The 18,586-nt window shown below is 55.4% G+C and overlaps 1 protein-coding gene across 1 annotated transcript in view; it reads left to right on the top strand.

Annotated features, from left to right (window-relative positions):
* IMPDH1 (IMP (inosine 5'-monophosphate) dehydrogenase 1) overlaps positions 1–11,945 on the top strand; it is a 26,151-nt gene extending 14,206 nt beyond the window's left edge. The window contains exons 3-15 of the mRNA XM_008591205.1: positions 2,084–2,132; positions 4,260–4,361; positions 4,486–4,560; positions 4,822–5,028; positions 5,179–5,266; positions 6,092–6,291; positions 6,996–7,086; positions 7,304–7,399; positions 8,931–9,074; positions 9,166–9,310; positions 9,614–9,757; positions 9,883–9,966; positions 11,169–11,945. Of these exons, the coding sequence (XP_008589427.1) occupies positions 2,084–2,132; positions 4,260–4,361; positions 4,486–4,560; positions 4,822–5,028; positions 5,179–5,266; positions 6,092–6,291; positions 6,996–7,086; positions 7,304–7,399; positions 8,931–9,074; positions 9,166–9,310; positions 9,614–9,757; positions 9,883–9,966; positions 11,169–11,190 (1,447 nt within the window). The 3' untranslated portion in view covers positions 11,191–11,945. The remainder of the gene's footprint in view (positions 1–2,083; positions 2,133–4,259; positions 4,362–4,485; positions 4,561–4,821; positions 5,029–5,178; positions 5,267–6,091; positions 6,292–6,995; positions 7,087–7,303; positions 7,400–8,930; positions 9,075–9,165; positions 9,311–9,613; positions 9,758–9,882; positions 9,967–11,168) is intronic.
* Positions 11,946–18,586: the final 6,641 nt, after the last annotated feature.

Here is an 18,586-nt window from a genome sequence, read left to right as displayed (position 1 = left end):
CGCATGAGCGCGCCGCGACCCCCCCGGCCCTGCACGTGCACGGCTCCCCCCTCTCTGACGCCCACGTTCCCTGGCCCAAAGCAAGTGACTGGGGCGCGGGGGGTGGGGAGGGCTGGGCAAGGGAAGGAAGGAGGCCCGCGCCTGGAGCAGATGGACGTGGCACAGCGATATTGCGGCCTCGGTGCCTTGTCTGGGTTCTGGCCAGATCCGGGTCGGGCCTGTCCCCTTCCTCCTCTTGAGTATCTTAGGCTGCGTGCAGGGGACTGGGGCGTGTGGGAACATGAGACGGGGACACTTTAAACAGACCTTGGTCCAGCATCCCTCTCCTCCCAGCCTCACCACGAGGGCAGAGGGACCCTGGAGGCCAGCCGAGGCAGCTGCTTGCGTGTGCCCCCAAAGGAGGCCCACCTGGGCAGCTGGGATGTCTCCTTGTTTCCACCGTCCAGTTCTCTCCTCCTTCCACTTTTGCCCCCTGCCCGTCCACAGGTCGGTACTGTTGACCCCCGGGGATATGAGTTTTCTGTGACTTCCACCCCCAAGCCCACCCCACATGTGATTTTGGAGGAGAACGGAGACCTATTCGTCTGCCTCTGGCTTAGTCTGCCTTTTCTGTGGGCCCTCGGCCAGTCCTAGCCTGGCACTAGCTCTGCTCTGGGCTGCGGGACTGTATCCCTGCCAGGAAGGAGCATCAGAACCCGGGACTGGAGCAGAGTAGGGATGCTGACCAGTCAAGAGCATCCCTGCCCTGTCTCCTACCACCCCTGTTTGGCGTGTAAGCATGCCTGCTTGGCCAGCAGTTTCCCTAAACACAAGGATACCCAGTCACTCCTGAGGAGTGCCTCCTCTTGCCTGCCCACAGCTAAGGGGTGAATGTAATATCTGGGAAATGCCAAGAGGCCCAGCCTCCAGCATTTGTTCTCTGGACTCACAGGGGCCTCCTTGCTGTACAGAAGTACTGCTGCCAAGGGGTGGGGGCAGCTTAAATTCTGTTCCTTTGGTGATCTTTGGTGATGGGAAAGTATATCTTTGATATATTTCTTACTGAAGTCTCCTAGGGAAACTCCTTAAGGCAACTTCTAGGAGTTACTCTAGGCCTTGGGGCAGACTAATGACCCTACTCTCATCCACCCTGTGGCTTTTCCTTCCTGCACCAAGGGTGCCTGCTGCTTTGCTTAGCTGGGTTCATAGTGTTCCCAGAGTGTGGGGCGTTTGCTTTTGGATGTGTTTGTAAAGGCCTGCTGTGATTTCAGGGCCCCTGGGCTATGGCCCTGCACCTAGACATACCCTTGCAGGCCTGGACTCTCCTGGGGTTTGCTGTGACCATGGTCACCCCAGTGTTGGCAGCTGCCACGCTTTGTCTGGGGTCCCATGTCATAGTCCTAACTAGGAGGCCTGCTTCCTCCCTTTTCCCATCCTGGCCATGTTTGGTGGTTGCTCCAGTCCTGAGTGCCTGCTCTGTCAGAACATGCTTTGTGCTTAGCTCCCTGGGGTCCCCCCATGCTGTTCTGAACCTTATGTGACTCAGCAGCCCAGACACTGGGATGTGCAACCTGTCCTGCGCTGGGTCGTGTTTGTGCTATGTTGCATTACAAACTTGTTCTGAGGCTCACTCCTGTATTTACTGTCTCCCCCTATCAAATGGGTCGTGTTTGTGCTATGTTGCATTACAAACTTGTTCTGAGGCTCACTCCTGTATTTACTTACTGTCTCCCCCTATCAAGATTGAGAAGTTTTCAAGGGCAGGCACAGTATCTGCTGTGTGTGGTGACATGGGAACTTCTGTGTCCCTTGACAAACTCTGAGTCCTGAAGGCAATGGATATTTTCAGCCAACTGCCTTGGTGGTGCCTCAGGTCCACAGACCTTCTGCTATCTTTGGCTTTAGCTTTGTGGGCTAGAGTCGGCAAGACAGTAATGGGGGCTGCGGGGGGGCCAGCCTTGATGGGGCAGCAAGGATCAGAGGGCTCCAGCCTCTGCCCCTCTGGCCTTTCCCCCACCCCTCTGCTGCTTCCCCTGGCATGGCAAGCCGTGCCCCTTTCAGGCACCCCTCCCCACCAGTCACACTCACTGTTCTGTCTTCACAGTGACTTCCTGATCCTCCCAGGATTCATTGACTTCATAGCTGATGAGGTGGTGAGTACCTCGTCCTTTGACAAGGGGGAGGGGGTTACATATGAGGTGGAAGAGGCTGACTTCTTGCTCAAGGGCAGGGTGTAGGGAGACTTGGGAATGCGGTGGCTTTATTGTTGCTAGAGAAACTAGTGCCACGCAAAGTGTTATGCCTGGTGGGGCAGAGGGAGCCACCGTGGGACTGAGGGGTATCCTGAGTGGGGGCCCGGCACACAGCCAGCGGGCTTCTGTCACTGCCAGAGCCTGTGTGGAGGTTCAGAAAAGGCCCTGGGAGGGGTGGGCTTGGGTGTGGCTGCCTTTTTATATAGATGGTAAGGATTGGATTTGTCCTGAGATGCTGAGCCAGGATGTGATAGAAGCCAGTAAAATTATGGAGACTTTGAATCTGGTGGACAGACTTGTTCACTGATCACAGTGTGTTAAGAACTGGCAGGAGGCTTTGAAGGAGTTAGATTTTGGACAAATACTGGGAAACACAGTACCTTGTTCTCCAGTAGGGATTCAACAAGGAGCCAAATCAATGAACAATTTATTTATGATGAACTCAAAGAAGTCAAGGGGGTAGTAATGATGGTATAAGTCATTTCAAGAGAAACTTCCATGATTCTATGATGAATTCATACATATTTAAAACAAAAATCGTTTGTTTTCTGTTGCTGTTATTATTGCTATTTATTCTGGTCTGATTCTCATGAAAGACCAGAGGGCCTGAGTGTGCCTAGATCACTTATGTGTTGCGGAAGCTCGTGTCCAGCCTGTGTGTAGCCAGAACAGACCCAGACAGATTTTTAGGGAAAAATTTGGGCTATTCTGGATATTTTCCTTATATCAGCAACCAAGGCAGGCTTTTTGGTTCAGCTGTTCAGTTTAACAAAGTTTACTGAGCACCCAGGTTTGTGCCAGACCCTGGGCTGGCTGCTAGGAAGAGAGGGATGGGAAAGACCCCTGCCTGGTCATTGAGGGTTTCCCTGTCCTGTGGCATCCGTCAGGAAGGTTATAGCTCTTCTCCTGTGGCACGATGGGAGAGGAGAAGATGGCGTTTCCTAGACCACAGGGCTAGGATTTTGAAACAGGGGCTGTGGGTGGACTTCAGGGGCTTGTGAATCTCAAAAATTATGTATCAGAGTCTATGTCTGAGTGTTTTGGGGGCTAGGATCCACAGCTGTGACCTGAATGGGTCTGTGATTGAGCCTTACATACCACTCATAGGCAGGCGACTCCTGAGTGTATGTTTGCAATCCTGACGTCTCTCTTGAGCTCCAGACCTTTACTCACCTACTAACCTGGATGGCTGATAGATACTTCCCGTGCCTCCTTCTGCCTCAGCCCTTCTCACCTGGAATCCATTCTCCACATTGGAGCTGCAATGACCTCTTTAAACCATAAATGAGATTGTGTCTCTCCTCTGCCTAAGACCCTCCATGGCTTCTCCTCTCAGAGTAGACGCTGAGCTCCTCTCGGTGGTCTTCAAGGCTATACATGCTTCCTCCCCACCCCCTGTCTGCCTCCTGCCTCTCCCCTTTAGCTCCCTAGCCTTCTTTTTTACCCTTAAATGCACCTTGGGAAGAGTTAGGATCAGAGGCAGGGTTTACATGCACAGCTCCTTCAGTCTGGAATGACAGTGCCCCAGACTTTTACTTGCTTGGCTCCCACTTGTCACCTTTCGAGAAAGCGGCTTTCCCCGACCACCGTGTGCTTCCAGTGGTCACTTGGCCTCATTATTTTTCCTTGTAGCCTTCTTCCTGACTGAAATCATCTTGTCCCTGGGTCTCGAGTCTGACATTTTTTTTTCAAAATAGAATGTGAGGACCGGCCCGTGGCTCACTCGGGAGAGTGTGGTGCTGATAGCACCAAGGCCCCGGGTTCGGATCCCATATAGGGATGGCCGGTTAGCTCATCGGGTGAGCGTGGTGCTGACAACACCAAGTCAAGGGTTAAGATCCCCTTACCGGTCATCTTATAAAAAAAAAAAAAATAGAATGTGAGCTCCGCTAAGCTAGCAGGGACTTCATCCGCCTCATTCACTGTCAGATCCCAGGCCGGTCCTGGTGCCGGATTGTGTAGGAGCTTGCTGCATGTTTGTCCGGTGAATGATAGAACTCTTCATCTAGACTGTGCCTCCACCCTAAGGACCTCACTTCAGCCCTGACTCGGAAGATCACACTGAAGACGCCATTGATCTCCTCTCCCATGGACACCGTGACAGAAGCTGACATGGCCATCGCGATGGCTGTAAGTCGTGCACCCGAGTGGGGACCACAGCAAAGACGGGACTGAAGAGGGTGGGCTGTGTGCTGAGGGGCAGGGCTGAGGAGGGTTGGGCCCTGGCTCTGACCACATTTCCCTTTCACCCCAGCTGATGGGAGGTATTGGTTTCATTCACCACAATTGCACCCCAGAGTTCCAGGCCAACGAGGTGCGGAAGGTCAAGGCAAGTACCAGTCCTGTCCCCAGAAAGATGTCACCTGGCAGCCCCCACTTCACAGAACCTTCCACCTCCTGTGCCAGCCCTGCAGGCTGCCGTGTTCCCTGGCTGATCTCTGGGGAGTCCTGGCTGCCCTTCCTCACAGTAGTCCCTCACCCCATGAGGGTCCTGGCTTCTCTGAGGCATAGCCAGGGCCCCCTCTGCCCCTGTGGCCAGGCTGGCCACCATCCCTGTCTTTCTTACAGCCTCTTCCCTCTCTGCCCACAGAAGTTTGAACAGGGCTTCATCACAGACCCCGTAGTGCTGAGTCCCGCACACACTGTGGGTGACGTGTTGGAGGCCAAGCTTCGGCATGGCTTCTCCGGCATCCCGATCACTGAAACAGGCACCATGGGCAGCAAGCTGGTGGGCATCGTCACCTCCCGAGACATCGACTTCCTCGCTGAGAAGGACCACACTACCCTCCTCAGTGAGGTGCCTGCAGGGCAGGGAATGCGGGTCTGGGGTGCAGAGGACCCCATCTTCTGGGGCCTTAGGCTGGTGCCTGTGACCAGGGACCAGAGGGAGGCCTGGCTCCTTCTCTCTCACCTGCCAACCTGCAGGCAAATGTTCCTGGCCCCACAGGTGATGACGCCACGGATTGAGCTAGTGGTGGCTCCATCAGGCGTCACGTTGAAAGAGGCAAATGAGATCCTGCAGCGCAGCAAGAAAGGTACCAGGAGCAAACAGAAAACTTGACCCCAGCCTGACTCCCTGTACCCTGGGTCCCCATTCCTTCACAGCCTTGCAGGTTGTCCCCGCAACCACACTGGGCCTTTGGGAAGGTTTGAATAACCCAGGCAGGCTGGAGCACAATTCCTGACATTTTTTCCTGGCTTAGGGAAACCTGTCCCTAGTTCAGCATCTTCACAGTATGTTTCCTAAAATTAGTTCATCATGAAAAAGGGCTCTATAGTCTTATGAATCTGAGAAATGCTGCTTTCTATATCCTTCATCTTATGTAAAGAATTGAAAAGTAGTCTTATAAAGGCTCTGAGAAGTCCTGCAGTTAAGTATATTTGACATTGGAGCTGGTTACATAATATTCATTAGGTTCCTATGGGCTACACGGGGAAATGCTCCCTTCGTCCATACTGGAGAGTTCTTCGGGGTTGGTACCAGGCAGGGCACATGTACCTCCTACAGTGCAGCCTCACCTTTGTGCCCTGGCTAGGAGGTTTCAGTCACTGTGGTCTGTGGCCCAGCCAGTGAAAGGCTACCAGTGCTTAGAGGCTGCCCATCCCAGCCTGGCCTGGCTGCAGGGCAGGAAGAGCCCCAGGAACCTACTTGGCTGGGAGGTTTCTTTCCTTCCTGTTCCTTGGGAAGAGGTCCAGGTCCCTAGGCACTTCCTGGGTCGGTGCTGTCATCTAGTGGCTGGTTTGGGTACTTTGGTGGAATCTCTGGCACAGTCCATTTCCATCTTCAGTCTTCCAGTAAACACCGCTGCACCCCCATCCCAAAGCCTATGTCTTCATCTCACCTCTGCATCCTCCATCAGGGAAGCTGCCTATTGTCAATGACCGCGATGAGCTAGTGGCCATCATTGCCCGTACCGACCTGAAGAAGAACCGAGACTACCCTCTGGCATCCAAGGATTCCCACAAGCAGCTGCTGTGCGGGGCAGCCGTGGGCACCCGCGAGGATGACAAATACCGCCTGGACCTGCTCACCCAGGCAGGCGCTGATGTCATAGTCCTGGTAAGGGCACCGTCTGGGTGGTGGCAAGGATGGTGGGAGCTTCAGCAGAGTAGAGGCTTGTGAGGCCTGAGGTTGCCCCTCGTTATGCCTGTGACCCTCCCTCCTGCTCTTCCTCTCTGCTTCTGAATGCTCCGTGGTGTCAGAGTTAGGAGGGTCGCTACACTCTCTCGAGAGCCCAGAACATACCGTGGGCACCTCTGAGGGCCTTCCTTGCTCATACATTGACTCCAATAATTATAGCTCACGTTCACTGAGAACCTCCCACTTGTCAGGCCCTGAACTAAGACCTTTCTGTACATGAGCTCATTTAATCTTCACAACAGCCCCCCGAGGTACAGTTGCCGTGCTCAGTTGTCAGATGAAGAAACTGAAGCTCAAAGAGGCCAAGTAATTTCATTTGCTGAGTGAGTTGGTGGGAAGAGGAAACGACCCCAGGCAATATCTCCTTGCTGTGAGGATCAATGGGCATGAAAGGGCTTTGTCTACGCCAAGACTGTGCATTAGTGGTGTTTAACTTTTGGGGGGAAAGCAGAACCCTTTGAGAATCAGCTGAGAGTTGTCAAGTGATTTTCCAGAAAAACAAAAGAGCATTCTCCTAACATTTTCTATATGATTTCAGGGGTTCATCCCCCCACAAGATCTCTCTCCCCCTGTGAGGATCCTCAGCTGTCTAAGCCTAAGCCTTTCTGTCCCCCTTCCCATAGGACTCGTCCCAAGGGAACTCAGTGTATCAGATCGCCATGGTGCACTACATGAAGCAGAAGTACCCCCACCTCCAGGTGATTGGGGGGAATGGTGAGTGTGGGCTCCCCATCACCCCCTGCTCTTGCCCCTCACTGTGTAGCCCTTCTCTGTCCTTTGGCATCCCCAGTGATGGCATCGCTCCTGGCATGAGGGGCAGGGGGCTTTGGTCTCTGTGAGGGGGGCTGCTCTACAGGGGTCCTAGGAAGCCTATAGGCAGGGAGGGGACATCCCATCCTCACATCGCTCCTCTGCATGCCCCTGCCCCCAGTGGTGACAGCAGCCCAGGCCAAGAACCTGATTGATGCTGGTGTGGACGGGCTACGCGTGGGCATGGGCTGTGGCTCCATCTGCATCACCCAAGAAGGTAGGTGTGGAGGGGAGAGTGGGTGAGTATTCATTAGGACCCCTGCTGGCTGACCACAGGCTCTGGCCTCGCTCTTGTCCCACCGATGCGTGGTGAGGGCTCGCTCTGCCAGACCCTTCCTGGGGTGGTGGCTCAGAGCAGACCTAGGCACTGACCTAGGGCAGCAGGCGTAAGCAGATGGAGGTGCTGTGAGTTTTGGGTGTGCAACAGCCTGCTTCTCAGATTCTGCGCAAGGGGGCCCAGACTGGAGGCCTGAGGCTGGCATGACTGCTTTTTCACTGGAAGCCAGCTCAGGGTTTGAATGAGGTTTGTGACAAGGTAAATGCCTAAGACATGGAAATAGCATGTCCTTGAATGTATAAGGATATTAAGTACCCACATGGTGATAGTAGGTGGTGAGAGCAGGTGGGTGGGTTCCAGTCAATCACAAAGTCTTTGCAGGGTGGGTTTTGAATGTGGAGGGGGAAAGGGAGACCTTGATATGTGTCCCCCATGTGGCTGAGGGGGTGCTCCCTGGAGGCTGGTGTCTGACTTGTGGGGTGGCTGCCTGAAGGAGGCGGGTCCTGGCTTGGCCTGAGGGGATGTGTCTGGCCCTTCTTGTAAGGGTCAGTTTTCCAAAACACTGTGTCACCCACTTGGCCTTCCCTGCTTGAAACATCTCCCTTTGTTGGTCTTCAGAGCCTCTGCTTTTTAAATTTCTACCTTTCACCTTAGGTGGTCACCACGCTGGAACGTGGACCCTTTCTCACTTATTTAACAAATATTAATTGAGCACCTACTGTGTGTCAGGCACTGTTCTAAGCCTTGGGGTATAGTGGGGACAAAACGAATGAAAGGCCTCACCTCTAGTTTATCCAGCCTTGTACCCATCCCTAGATAAGTGCTGGTTCCTTAAAATTCCCACATAAAACCTACCACTTAAAGAAATGCAAACCAGCATCCCAAAGAAGTCCACAAGTATCTAACCCTAGTGACAGTTTTTGCAAATGAAAGCCTGGAAGGGGAACTTGTATATCAAGAGCAGGTGAGGCTGGGGACCACCTGTCTGGGGGTGCTGTACGCTGAAGACCAGTACCGATCCCCCCATCTGAGTCCCCGGTGAGGCTGGGGACCACCTGTCTGGGGGTGCTGTACGCTGAAGACCAGTACCGATCCCCCCATCTGAGTCCCCTGTAGTGCTGTTAGGGGTGGTGTAGCCCAGGCCACTGGAGTGACTTTCACCCTAATGTTATGTGCTGGCACCTGTCTCATGCCCTGCACCCTGTCCCTTTTCCCCAGAGTGGAGTATGGCACAAGGAGAAAGGGCTCTGTAGTGCTGTTAGGGGTGGTGTAGCCCAGGCCACTGGAGTGACTTTCACCCTAATGTTATTTGCTGGCACCTGTCTCATGCCGTGCACCCTGTCCCTTTTCCCCAGAGTGGAGTATGGCACAAGGAGAAAGGGCTGCCCTGGCCCTGTGCCTGCCCTGGCCCTGTGCCTGCCCCTGTGTTGCTGTTGACTCCCCTCTGTCTGTGTACCCCACCCTCCCCCAGTGATGGCCTGCGGGCGGCCCCAGGGCACTGCTGTGTACAAGGTGGCTGAGTATGCCCGGCGCTTTGGTGTGCCAGTCATTGCTGATGGTGGCATCCAGACCGTGGGGCATGTGGTGAAGGCCCTGGCCCTTGGGGCCTCCACAGGTGAGGGGAGGGACAGGTGGGGGACTGGGAGCCAGGTGGGAGCAGCAGGAAGGCTGTGGGACTGGGGGCACTGACTCCTTGGCTACCGCAGTGATGATGGGCTCCCTGCTGGCCGCCACCACGGAGGCCCCCGGCGAATACTTCTTCTCAGATGGAGTGAGGCTCAAGAAGTACCGGGGCATGGGCTCATTGGATGCCATGGAGAAGAGCAGCAGCAGCCAGAAACGATACTTCAGGTGTCCTGCCCTGGGGCCCAGCCCTTGGCAGATCAGACCCCACCCTCCGCACATGCCACCAACTTCCCCAGACAGCACCCTATTCCCATCTTGTAGTTCTGGAAACCAAGGCACAGGGCATTAGCAGCAGACAAAGGACCAGCCTGGGCCACCTGCCTCAGTCTGTGCTTGTTTATGCTGTGGCCCAGCGAGTGGCTGCCTTGAGGACCCTTCTAGGTGGTATCCCCTCTGCTTGTGACCTTGGGAGGTGGGGCGGGGTCCTGAGCCTGCGGCTGCTGGACTCAGTCACCAACCTCCACACAGCGAGGGGGATAAGGTGAAGATCGCGCAGGGTGTCTCAGGCTCCATCCAGGACAAAGGCTCCATTCAGAAGTTTGTGCCCTACCTCATAGCAGGCATCCAGCATGGCTGCCAGGACATCGGGGCCCGTAGCCTGTCAGTCCTGCGGTGAGTGCTGTGACTAGAAGGGCAGCGGGTGGGCGGCAGGTGGGGCACCTGGGAGGCTCCCTCCTTCCTCCCTTGCTCTCTGCTCACCTTGGTGCCCTGACCTGCCCTGCTCACCCTCCTGCCAGGTCCATGATGTACTCAGGAGAGCTCAAGTTTGAGAAGCGGACTATGTCGGCCCAGATCGAGGGTGGTGTCCATGGCCTGCACTCGTAAGTGTGGCAGCCCCTGCACCCTCACTGCCTGGCACTGGGTCAGGCAGGTGGGGCAGGGGTCAGAGGCCAAGCTGAGGTTTCAGGGACCCTGTGGACCATCTGGACAAGGGATGGGTGCTGCTGCAGGGTGACCCCATTACCCTCTGCTCCAGGGCCCAGCCCACTCTTGAACCCTGTCCTTTAGCCTCTCCCCAAGCAGGGTATGGGGGTGTGGCCACCAATCCCACCCGGGCTCCCCAGCCCTTGCTTGCTCAGGAAGCTTGGTGGCTGGTGGCAGGTGGCCAGTGGATGGCAGTGCTGGGCTCTCAGTGGTGGCGGCACCAGGCAGACAGAAGATGGGGGTATGAACCCTCTGGTGGGGAGCAGGGCAGAGACAGATGGCAGGGCGGCGCTGGGGCAACCGTGGGTGGGGGCAGTGCTAGTTAGCAGCAGTAGTTGCAGGCATGCGGCCCCATCCGGCCAAGAGGGCCCATCTCCCCAGGCATAGGCGGGCATCTAACCTGTGTCTCTTTCTGCCCCACCCTCCCATAGCTATACCTTTCTGCCGTGTAAGTAACTGCGCTGCCCGGGCCAAGCATAGAGTAGAGCAGGGGCAGTCTGGGTGGGGTCTGGGCTGGGGGTGGGCATTGGGGTGGGGGTGGCACTGGGGTGTGATCATGGGACACAGACCCTGGGATTGGGTCCTCTGGCACCATGATGGTGGAATCCAGCAGTGGCCCCTCATCCAGCTGAACAGAAATCCTCTTCTGGGGTGCAGAGAGATGCCCATGACAACAGGCCTGAGGCTGCTACATCTTAGACTGGACCGAGTGACCATAAGGGGCCTAGGTTGCTGGGCATGCAGGGGTGGGGTGGAGACATGAGCAGCAGAGGTTCAGCTTCTGTTTGGAGCTTGCTCTGTGAGGATGGGCCATGCCTGCCTGAGCTGTCTCTCCACCCCAGGCACTGAGTACAGTCCACGCAGATGTGGCAGTGACTCAAGGGAGCATGGCTCTCTCTGGACGCTTCAGAGAGCCCTGGTCTGGGGAGGACAGAGCTCTGGGCCAGCTCGCTGCCCTCCGCCGCCCCCATGGCTGAGAAGCAGGGCTTCTGCAGCTCCCTGCCCTCTTCCGTATCTGGGGACCCTGGGCATGGGGATTTGGGGAAGGCAGCATGGTGCACACGCCCACTCTAGTTCTCCCTCTTGCTTGTCCCCACAGTTACGAGAAGCGGCTGTACTGAGGATAGCGGTGGAGGCCGAGGTGGTGGAGGGGGAGCATCCCAGGGTCCCCCTTTGGGCACAGCCACCCTCCATAGCTGAGCGGTCACAGATTTGCACTATGGGTTCCCCAGCTCCTTCCCAGGGAGAGAAGAGGGGAGGTCCTGAGAGGTCTGTGGCCTCTTTCCTGGGCATCCCCTGCAGAGTCAGGACTGCTCCCTAGGCCAGGCTGCCTGGGAGCTCCCCCTATCCTCCCTCCTTCAGCCCCCTGAGCCCAGCCAGCACAGGCTCTCAGGCCCTGCGCCTGCCTCAGGTCTTTCTCGCTGCAGCCTGCTCCGGCCTGGCTCCCACCCCTGGGGCAGGTGGCCCCTCCTGGCTTCTCCTGTAGGGCACCTCCCTCCCTCCCTCCCCCCCACCCCAGGAAATGGTGCTCTCCTGGCTCTGCCTCTGGCCCCTTTCCGGGCTGCTGCCCCCTCAGCCATTTGGCACTTCTGGACCTCTGACCTAGGCCGGGGGGAGGTCTCTGCCCCCTTCCACTCGCCCTAGGCTGCCCTTGGGCCCTGCTCCTCAGGCCACTCCCCCATTCCTGGCCCTGGGGAAGAGGTCGCCCTGATCATGGCCACCTGCCCATCCTTCTTGACTCATCAGCAGCCCCAGGTGTACTGCTCCTGCCCTCTCCTCTCAGCTGCAGTTGAAGGCTTTAACTTTGCACACTTTGGGTCAGTTGCTTCATTGTATGTTAACTAATCTGAATAAATCAAGCAGGTCTCAACACCTCCGACGTCCTATCTCTGTTCCTGTCCCTTGTCCACTGGGAGGCTGGCCCCCATCCTGGTGTTGAGCTGGAGCCTGGAGCCCCATCAGAGCCGGGCCAAGGGGGACGCCAGGCCCAGCCTCTCCAGGAAGGTGGTGAGGGTGTCACGATATTCCAGGGGGTGCTGGTGCAGGTGGGCCGCATGGCAGGAGGTCTCCCAGGCCTGTGCCCACACCAGCATACCCGCCTGCTGCCAGCTGGCCAGCAGCTCCTGAAGCAGGGCAGTATCGCAGAGAGGATCATCGTGACTGTAGAAGACCAGCGTCGGGGTCCTCACAGGTGGCTGCCAGAAAACATTCACTGCAGCCTCATACTGCCCAACAGTGGAGCCCGGGCACAGGTGGAAGTACAGCATAGTCATGGCCCTGACCACCGGGCCCAGGACCTGTGGCCTCATCAGCTGGGACACACCTGTGGGTACAAGGCAGAGCATGTCAGCTCCTACCATTCGTATGTGGCTCAGGACCTGCCTCCTGGCCTCAGAACCTGCCTCCCGGCCTCAGACCCCCTGCTGGTGGGAACAGCACTGCCACGTGGGCTGCTGAATATCCACTAGAGTTGAGGGAACTTGGGACATTGACATTGCCTTTCTCTGCCTCTGCTGTGGTTTGATAGTGGGCACAAAGCTGTCTCACTGAGGTATAGACACCACTCAAATGGGCAGATGCAAGGAAGATGGCTTAGGAATGCTCTGGTGGCAGGAAAGACAGAGGGTGAAGATCCACCACCCCTGCTTTTTTTGTGTGTGTGTGTGGCTAGCTGGTAAGGGGATCTGAACCATTGACCTTGGTGTTCCAAGGCTGCAATGGGCAGATGCAAGGAAGATGGCTTAGGAATGCTCTGGTGGCAGGAAAGACAGAGGGTGAATATCCACCACCCCTGCTTTTTTTGTGTGTGTGTGGCTAGCTGGTAAGGGGATCTGAACCATTGACCTTGGTGTTCCAAGGCTGCGCTCTAACCAACTGAGGTAACCAGCCAGTCCCCTTCTGACAGAGATATCCACTTGCTCAGGGACCTCGTATCTGAGGACAGTGTGTCTGAGGCCAGCCTTTCACTGCAGCATTTTCCAGCTTTATGGCATCTCAGGGACGAGAAGGAAAGAGCTGGAAGGCAGGACTGTTGGGTGGGCTCAGAGCTGGTTCGACCGCTGCTCCAAGGGTTGTTGCAAAGTAAATGGGTCATTGAAAGTCCCTGGAGGCCTTGTGCCCTGAAGTCTGTGGCCTAGGTGAGCACCTAGGACTCCAGTGACCCAGCGGGGAGGAGGGAAGATGCCCGGATTCCAGCGGTGGTAGAAGGGAAGGGAGGATGGAGCAAGTGAGTCCCTGTTTCACGGTGTGACTCGCACATTGGTTTACAAAACTGTGCAGGAAGCAGCTTGACCAGCAATTGAGAGGGAAGAGATCTGAGGGGTTTTAGATAAATGCCAAGTCACTGAGTCAAGAGTGAGTGGTTGATTCAAAGGGAGAATTTTCCTTTTGAACCAGACCTAATTGGTCAATGGAGCTGACCTCCCCATTAGTTGCGGTGTGTTAGCATGAGTTGGGCCCTTCCAGAGGACGTGTTAGCGCAGTGGTCCTCAAATCCCAGCATGTATCAGAATCATCTGGAGAGCTAGTAATGAACACAGAGGCCCAGGCTTGCTAGAGCAGGATGGGCTTTGGGTCTCCAAATTGTTACTTAGGCCCCACATTCTGATACATGCTAAAGTTTGAGAATCACTGCTTTAGCGGAAATCTGAGCATCCACTTACATGATTTCAAAGAGACTCTTTCCAAAGCATGTGTCCTAAGAATTTCAGACGACACATACATGTCTCATGGCCTCATTGTAAGGATCACAAGAGAACATGGGAGGTTGTGGGTACTCAGTAAATTAGCCTTATTTCTGTCCTATTTGGCCTCTCCTTGCCCAGATGAATAGGGGCTGGGAATAAATGGTAAGTCTGGATCCTGACAACATGCTCACTCTGGGTTGCAACTTCAGCCACGGTGGGGGAGGTCCAGGTGGGACAAAGGGACAGATGCTCTGGGTTGGAAGGCCGCATCAGGTAGATATTCAGAGGCAGCCCAGAGCCATATTTGGGACAGACACAGATCAGAGATGCTGTGGTCAGCAGGACTGCGTGTCCACCTGCTGTTCAGGCAGGTGTTTGTGTCCCAGGCACCTCACTCACCCAACACCATGCGGTCCAGGCTGCCCACCACCAGGCTGTCGAAGATGTGGCCCCGCAGGCGCCGAGTCACGCTGCTGTGGTGCCCCAAGTCCCTGCTCATGAGCAGCAGCATCTGTGCAAAGGTGTAGCCACCCAGGGAGAGAGCGTGCACCAACAGCGGGCGATCAGCTAGTGTCCCTGGTCCCCGCAGCAACGCCAGGACCTGGGCAGCTCGCACCAGGCCCTGGTGGGGGCACAGGAAGTGACTCAGTGCACTCTCCACGACCAGCACGTCAAGGCCACAGGCCAGGTAGATCTGTAGGTACTTGGCCTGGGCAGCCAGCCTTGCCCCCAGCCAGGGCAGGAACAGGAGCAGTGGGCGGGGCCTGAGGGACCCTGGGAGGCCAGGCTTGCTGTACAGGTGGATGGAGTGGGAGAGTCGAGTTACCATCACATCAGCAGGTAGCAGGGCCATCTCTGGTGCACCCTAGGGGACAGATGGAAGAGAAGCAGCGGGTGGCCTTTGCCTTTGGTCCCACCTTCCCCCCCACCTCCAAGGGCTGAGACGGGGGCTCTCAGATGGCATGATCCCAGAGTTTAGGAGGGGCCAGACTAGCCCTCTGAGGCCTCTTTCAGCTTCTGTGTATCATGCCTGTCAGGAAGATGGGAGGAGGAGTCAGCCCCCCAGCTGCGTGCGACTCAGCTACCTTTAATCCCTCCCTCCACCCCTCTCCTCATGTCTAGAGTGGAGTCTGGAGAGGAAGAGGGGACCCAGCCATTGGGGCGGTGGGTGTGTGTGGGGGGGGTGGGGGAGTGTGTGTAGACAGTGCCTCCCTTTGCCCTTATACTGAGCTTTTTATTCTTTGGGGATCCCTTCCGGCTTGCAAGGGCCAAATTCCACCCCCAGCCTCTCTGAGCCCCTCCCCAGCATTACACATAGACTTGGCTTAGTAGGGGGTTGGGGAGTGATTCTGCCCACCTCATCACAACCCCTGAAGCCCTTCTGCCTCCCGCTGAGGAGTTTGGAGACAGGGAATCTGGTCAGAGGGTTATGGCCGGGTCAAAGAGCCCAGCCCCTTAACATCTCCCAGGCCCCAGCCCCACAACCCCACTCCTCATACCTGTTGTCCTCAGAGCAGGGCCCCTCACCTGCAGGTTGCAGGAGTCACTGTCACCAGCCTCCTCCTCTGTGACCTTCCTTCCGGGCTTGGCTCAGGAGGGAAGATGGGAGGCGTCAGGGACCCAGGAGACCCCAGTCCCCAGCCTCCTTCTCTGCCTCCGCTTAAGCCCATTGGTGACATCAGCTTCCAGGCTGAGAGCCAGGGCGTCTGGCTCCCATCGGCTATGCCCTGGCCCAGCTACAGTGGGGGAGGGGCACCTGGGTAGCAAGGTATGGTATTAGCTTGGGACAGGTAGAGAGCAGCCTTTCCCTCATGCTGTGCCTCAATTTCTCTACTTGTGATCCTAACCAGGCAAAGAGGAGCATCCCCACCCCCAGGCACCCCAATAGCTTCTTTCTCTTGACCCCACACTTCAGATATTCCACTTCACCCTTCACCTTTCAGGGCAGGCTGATCTCAGTGTGGCTAAGGGCAGGGGCTGCCTGAAGCAAGAATCGGACTCAGGAGTCCTGGTTTCCCATAGCAGGCATCTTACTGCTTCTCCTGCTTCTGCTCCAAGGGGTTCATCTGACAAATGTCATGGTGGGTAGGGAGGTCCTTCCCAGAGAAGAAAAGGGAAGAAAAGGATTAGAGGTACCAGGAGCTGAGTGGCTCAGCTGGCTAGGAAGGAGGGGGAGCCAGGGGGGGATGTTGCGTAAGGACCTAGCTGTGACCCCACACGTCACTGTCCCACCCCCAACTTTAACCTCTTCATTCCCATTACTTCCTCCCCGTAGAAAGTGGGCTAGTGGGAAAAAAATGTGTGCCTGCACTGCGGATCCCGAGCTTCGGGAAATCAATTAAGGGGAGGGACTTCCTCCGCACCCCACACCACCAGGAATCCCGCTCCTCTGTCTTCTTGCCTTCTGCGTGGAGAAGGACACCGCTTCCACCCCTCCCCGTGGAGCACAGTGCTTCCAACTCCTTTCCATGCCTCTGGCCTCCAGGGAAATCTGCGGGCAAAAGGAGCAAAGAGCTTTTATGTGGCGATGTCGGGGGAAGAAGTGGGGCAGGGGCAAAGGGGCGTTCCCTGCTCCAGGCTTGTGGGACTCCTGGATTTGGGCGCTTCAGAAGCAGTGTGGCACTGCATCCAGCAGATGGCGCCAGGACCCACGGACCTGTGGGACCCCAGGGAGCCCGGAGTGGGGCAGTTTCCTGGGCAACAGGCAGCATTTCTGAAGCCCTGAAATCTGGCTGCTGAAGGACAGGCGAGGCATGGGGGTAAAATAATCTAATCTCTCAGAAAGGAGAGAGGCTGGGGTGGGGAGAGGAGGCTAAAAGACTTCTGCTTTCTGCTGCCATTTATTACTATGCACCTGTCACTTTGCTAAGTGCGCCTCATCCTTAGCAACCCTAAACATAAGGCAGTATTGCATATTCCTTCAATGTGGGTAGGGAGGATGAGGCTCCAAGAGATAAGGACTTGCCTAAGTCCCCAGCTGGTAGGAACCTGGGCCTGCCTTTAAGTCTTCTGGTCGATTCTGCCTCACGGCGGGTGTGAAGTGCCCAAGCCCTCCGTGAGGGCAGCTGGTGTGAGACTTGTTGGGAATCCAGGAGCGGCAGCGGTGGGTGAAGAGAGGTGAAAATGAGTCCAGCCCCTTTCAGCTGAGTTCTTTCCTTGCCCAGCCTGGGTGGGGGCTCCTCTGCTCAGGGCATCCGCTGGCCTCGTGGTGTGGTTTTCCTGTGTGAGAGGACCACAGAGGTGGAGCGAAGGGCACTTAGGAATCCTGGAGGGTTACATGAGCCCCCTGAAACCAAGGGCAGGAGAGCTTTCCAAGAAGGATGCGAAGCAGGAGCCCAGCACTGTGCTGGGGAGAGGAGACGCAGGAAAGGATTCAGTGTCAGGGACTGTGCAGAGGAGGAAACTGACTTCAGGTGGGTTGAGGGGAAGATTTGGAGGATTTAAATTCAGGTCAACTATCTCATCTGTACTTCCTCAAGATCTAATCTCCTGCCTACTCCACATCTCACACTGAACATAACAAATACTGAACTTTTTTTTTTTTCTATAAAGATGACTGGTAAGGGGATCTTAACCCTTGACTTGGTGTTGTCAGCACCACGCTCTCCCAAGTGAGCTGACCGGCCATCCCCATATAGGGATCCAAACCCATGGCCTTGGTGTTAGCAGCTCCACACTCTCGCATGTGAGCCAGGGACCAGCCCTACAAATACTGAACTTTTTTTTTTTTCTATAAAGATGACTGGTAAGGGGATCTTAACCCTTGACTTGGTGTTGTCAGCACCACGCTCTCCCAAGTGAGCTGACCGGCCATCCCCATATAGGGATCCAAACCCATGGCCTTGGTGTTAGCAGCTCCACACTCTCGCAAGTGAGCCAGGGACCAGCCCTACAAATACTGAACTTTTGACTTCTTGTATTATTAGTCTGGGTCCTCCAGAAAAACAGTATATTACACACACACACACATATGCACACACACATACGAGGTCTTCAAAAAGTTTATGAAAATATTAGTATTATCTTTTAATTCTACTTTTCCATGAACTTTTTGAAGTATGCTAGAGAGAAAGAGAGACTTATAAGAAATTGGCTCACACAATTACAGAGGCTGACAAGTTTCAAAATCTGCAGTTGTCAAGCTGCACCCAGGAGAGATGATGGTGTAGTTTCCAGGTTGAGTCCAAAGGCCTGAGAACCAGGAGAGCTGATGATGTAAGTCCAAAGCCCAAAGTCAAGAGAAAACCAATGTTCCAGCTCAAAGACAGTCAGGCAGAGAGAGCAAATTCTCTCTTACTCAGCCGTTTTTGTTCTATTCATGCCTTCAATGGATCGGATGAGGGCGGGCCACCCACACTGGGGAAGCCATACTGGGGAGGGCGATCTGCTTTACTCAGTCTACAGACTCAGATACTAACCTCATCCAGGAACACCCTCACAGACATACCCAGAAATAAATTTAACCAAACATCTGTGTATCCTGTGGCCCAAATTGACATAGAAGAGGGGTCTTCAAAAAGTTCATGGGAAGACTCATATTATCTTTTAATTCCATTTTCCCATAAACTTTATGAAGTATCCTCATGTAATTAACCATCACACCCTCGCCATCCCAGACCTAGTCCTCCTAAATCTACCCCATCTCAAAAAAACAGCAATTTCATTCCTCTAGTCGCTCAGATGAAACAAAGCAAAGCAAAACAAAACCCTCGGAGTCATCCCTGACTTGTTTTTCACACTCCGTGTTGAATCCACCAGCAAGTCCTGTCGGCACTGCCTTCACAGTATTTCCTCAGTCTGACCACTTCCTCCAGTCTCTTCCACAGCAACG

Source organism: Galeopterus variegatus, unplaced genomic scaffold, assembly GCF_000696425.1.
Source record: "Galeopterus variegatus unplaced genomic scaffold, G_variegatus-3.0.2 Scaffold6755, whole genome shotgun sequence".
Lineage (NCBI taxonomy): Eukaryota > Metazoa > Chordata > Mammalia > Dermoptera > Cynocephalidae > Galeopterus > Galeopterus variegatus.
This window is presented reverse-complemented; position numbering and strand designations above follow the sequence as displayed.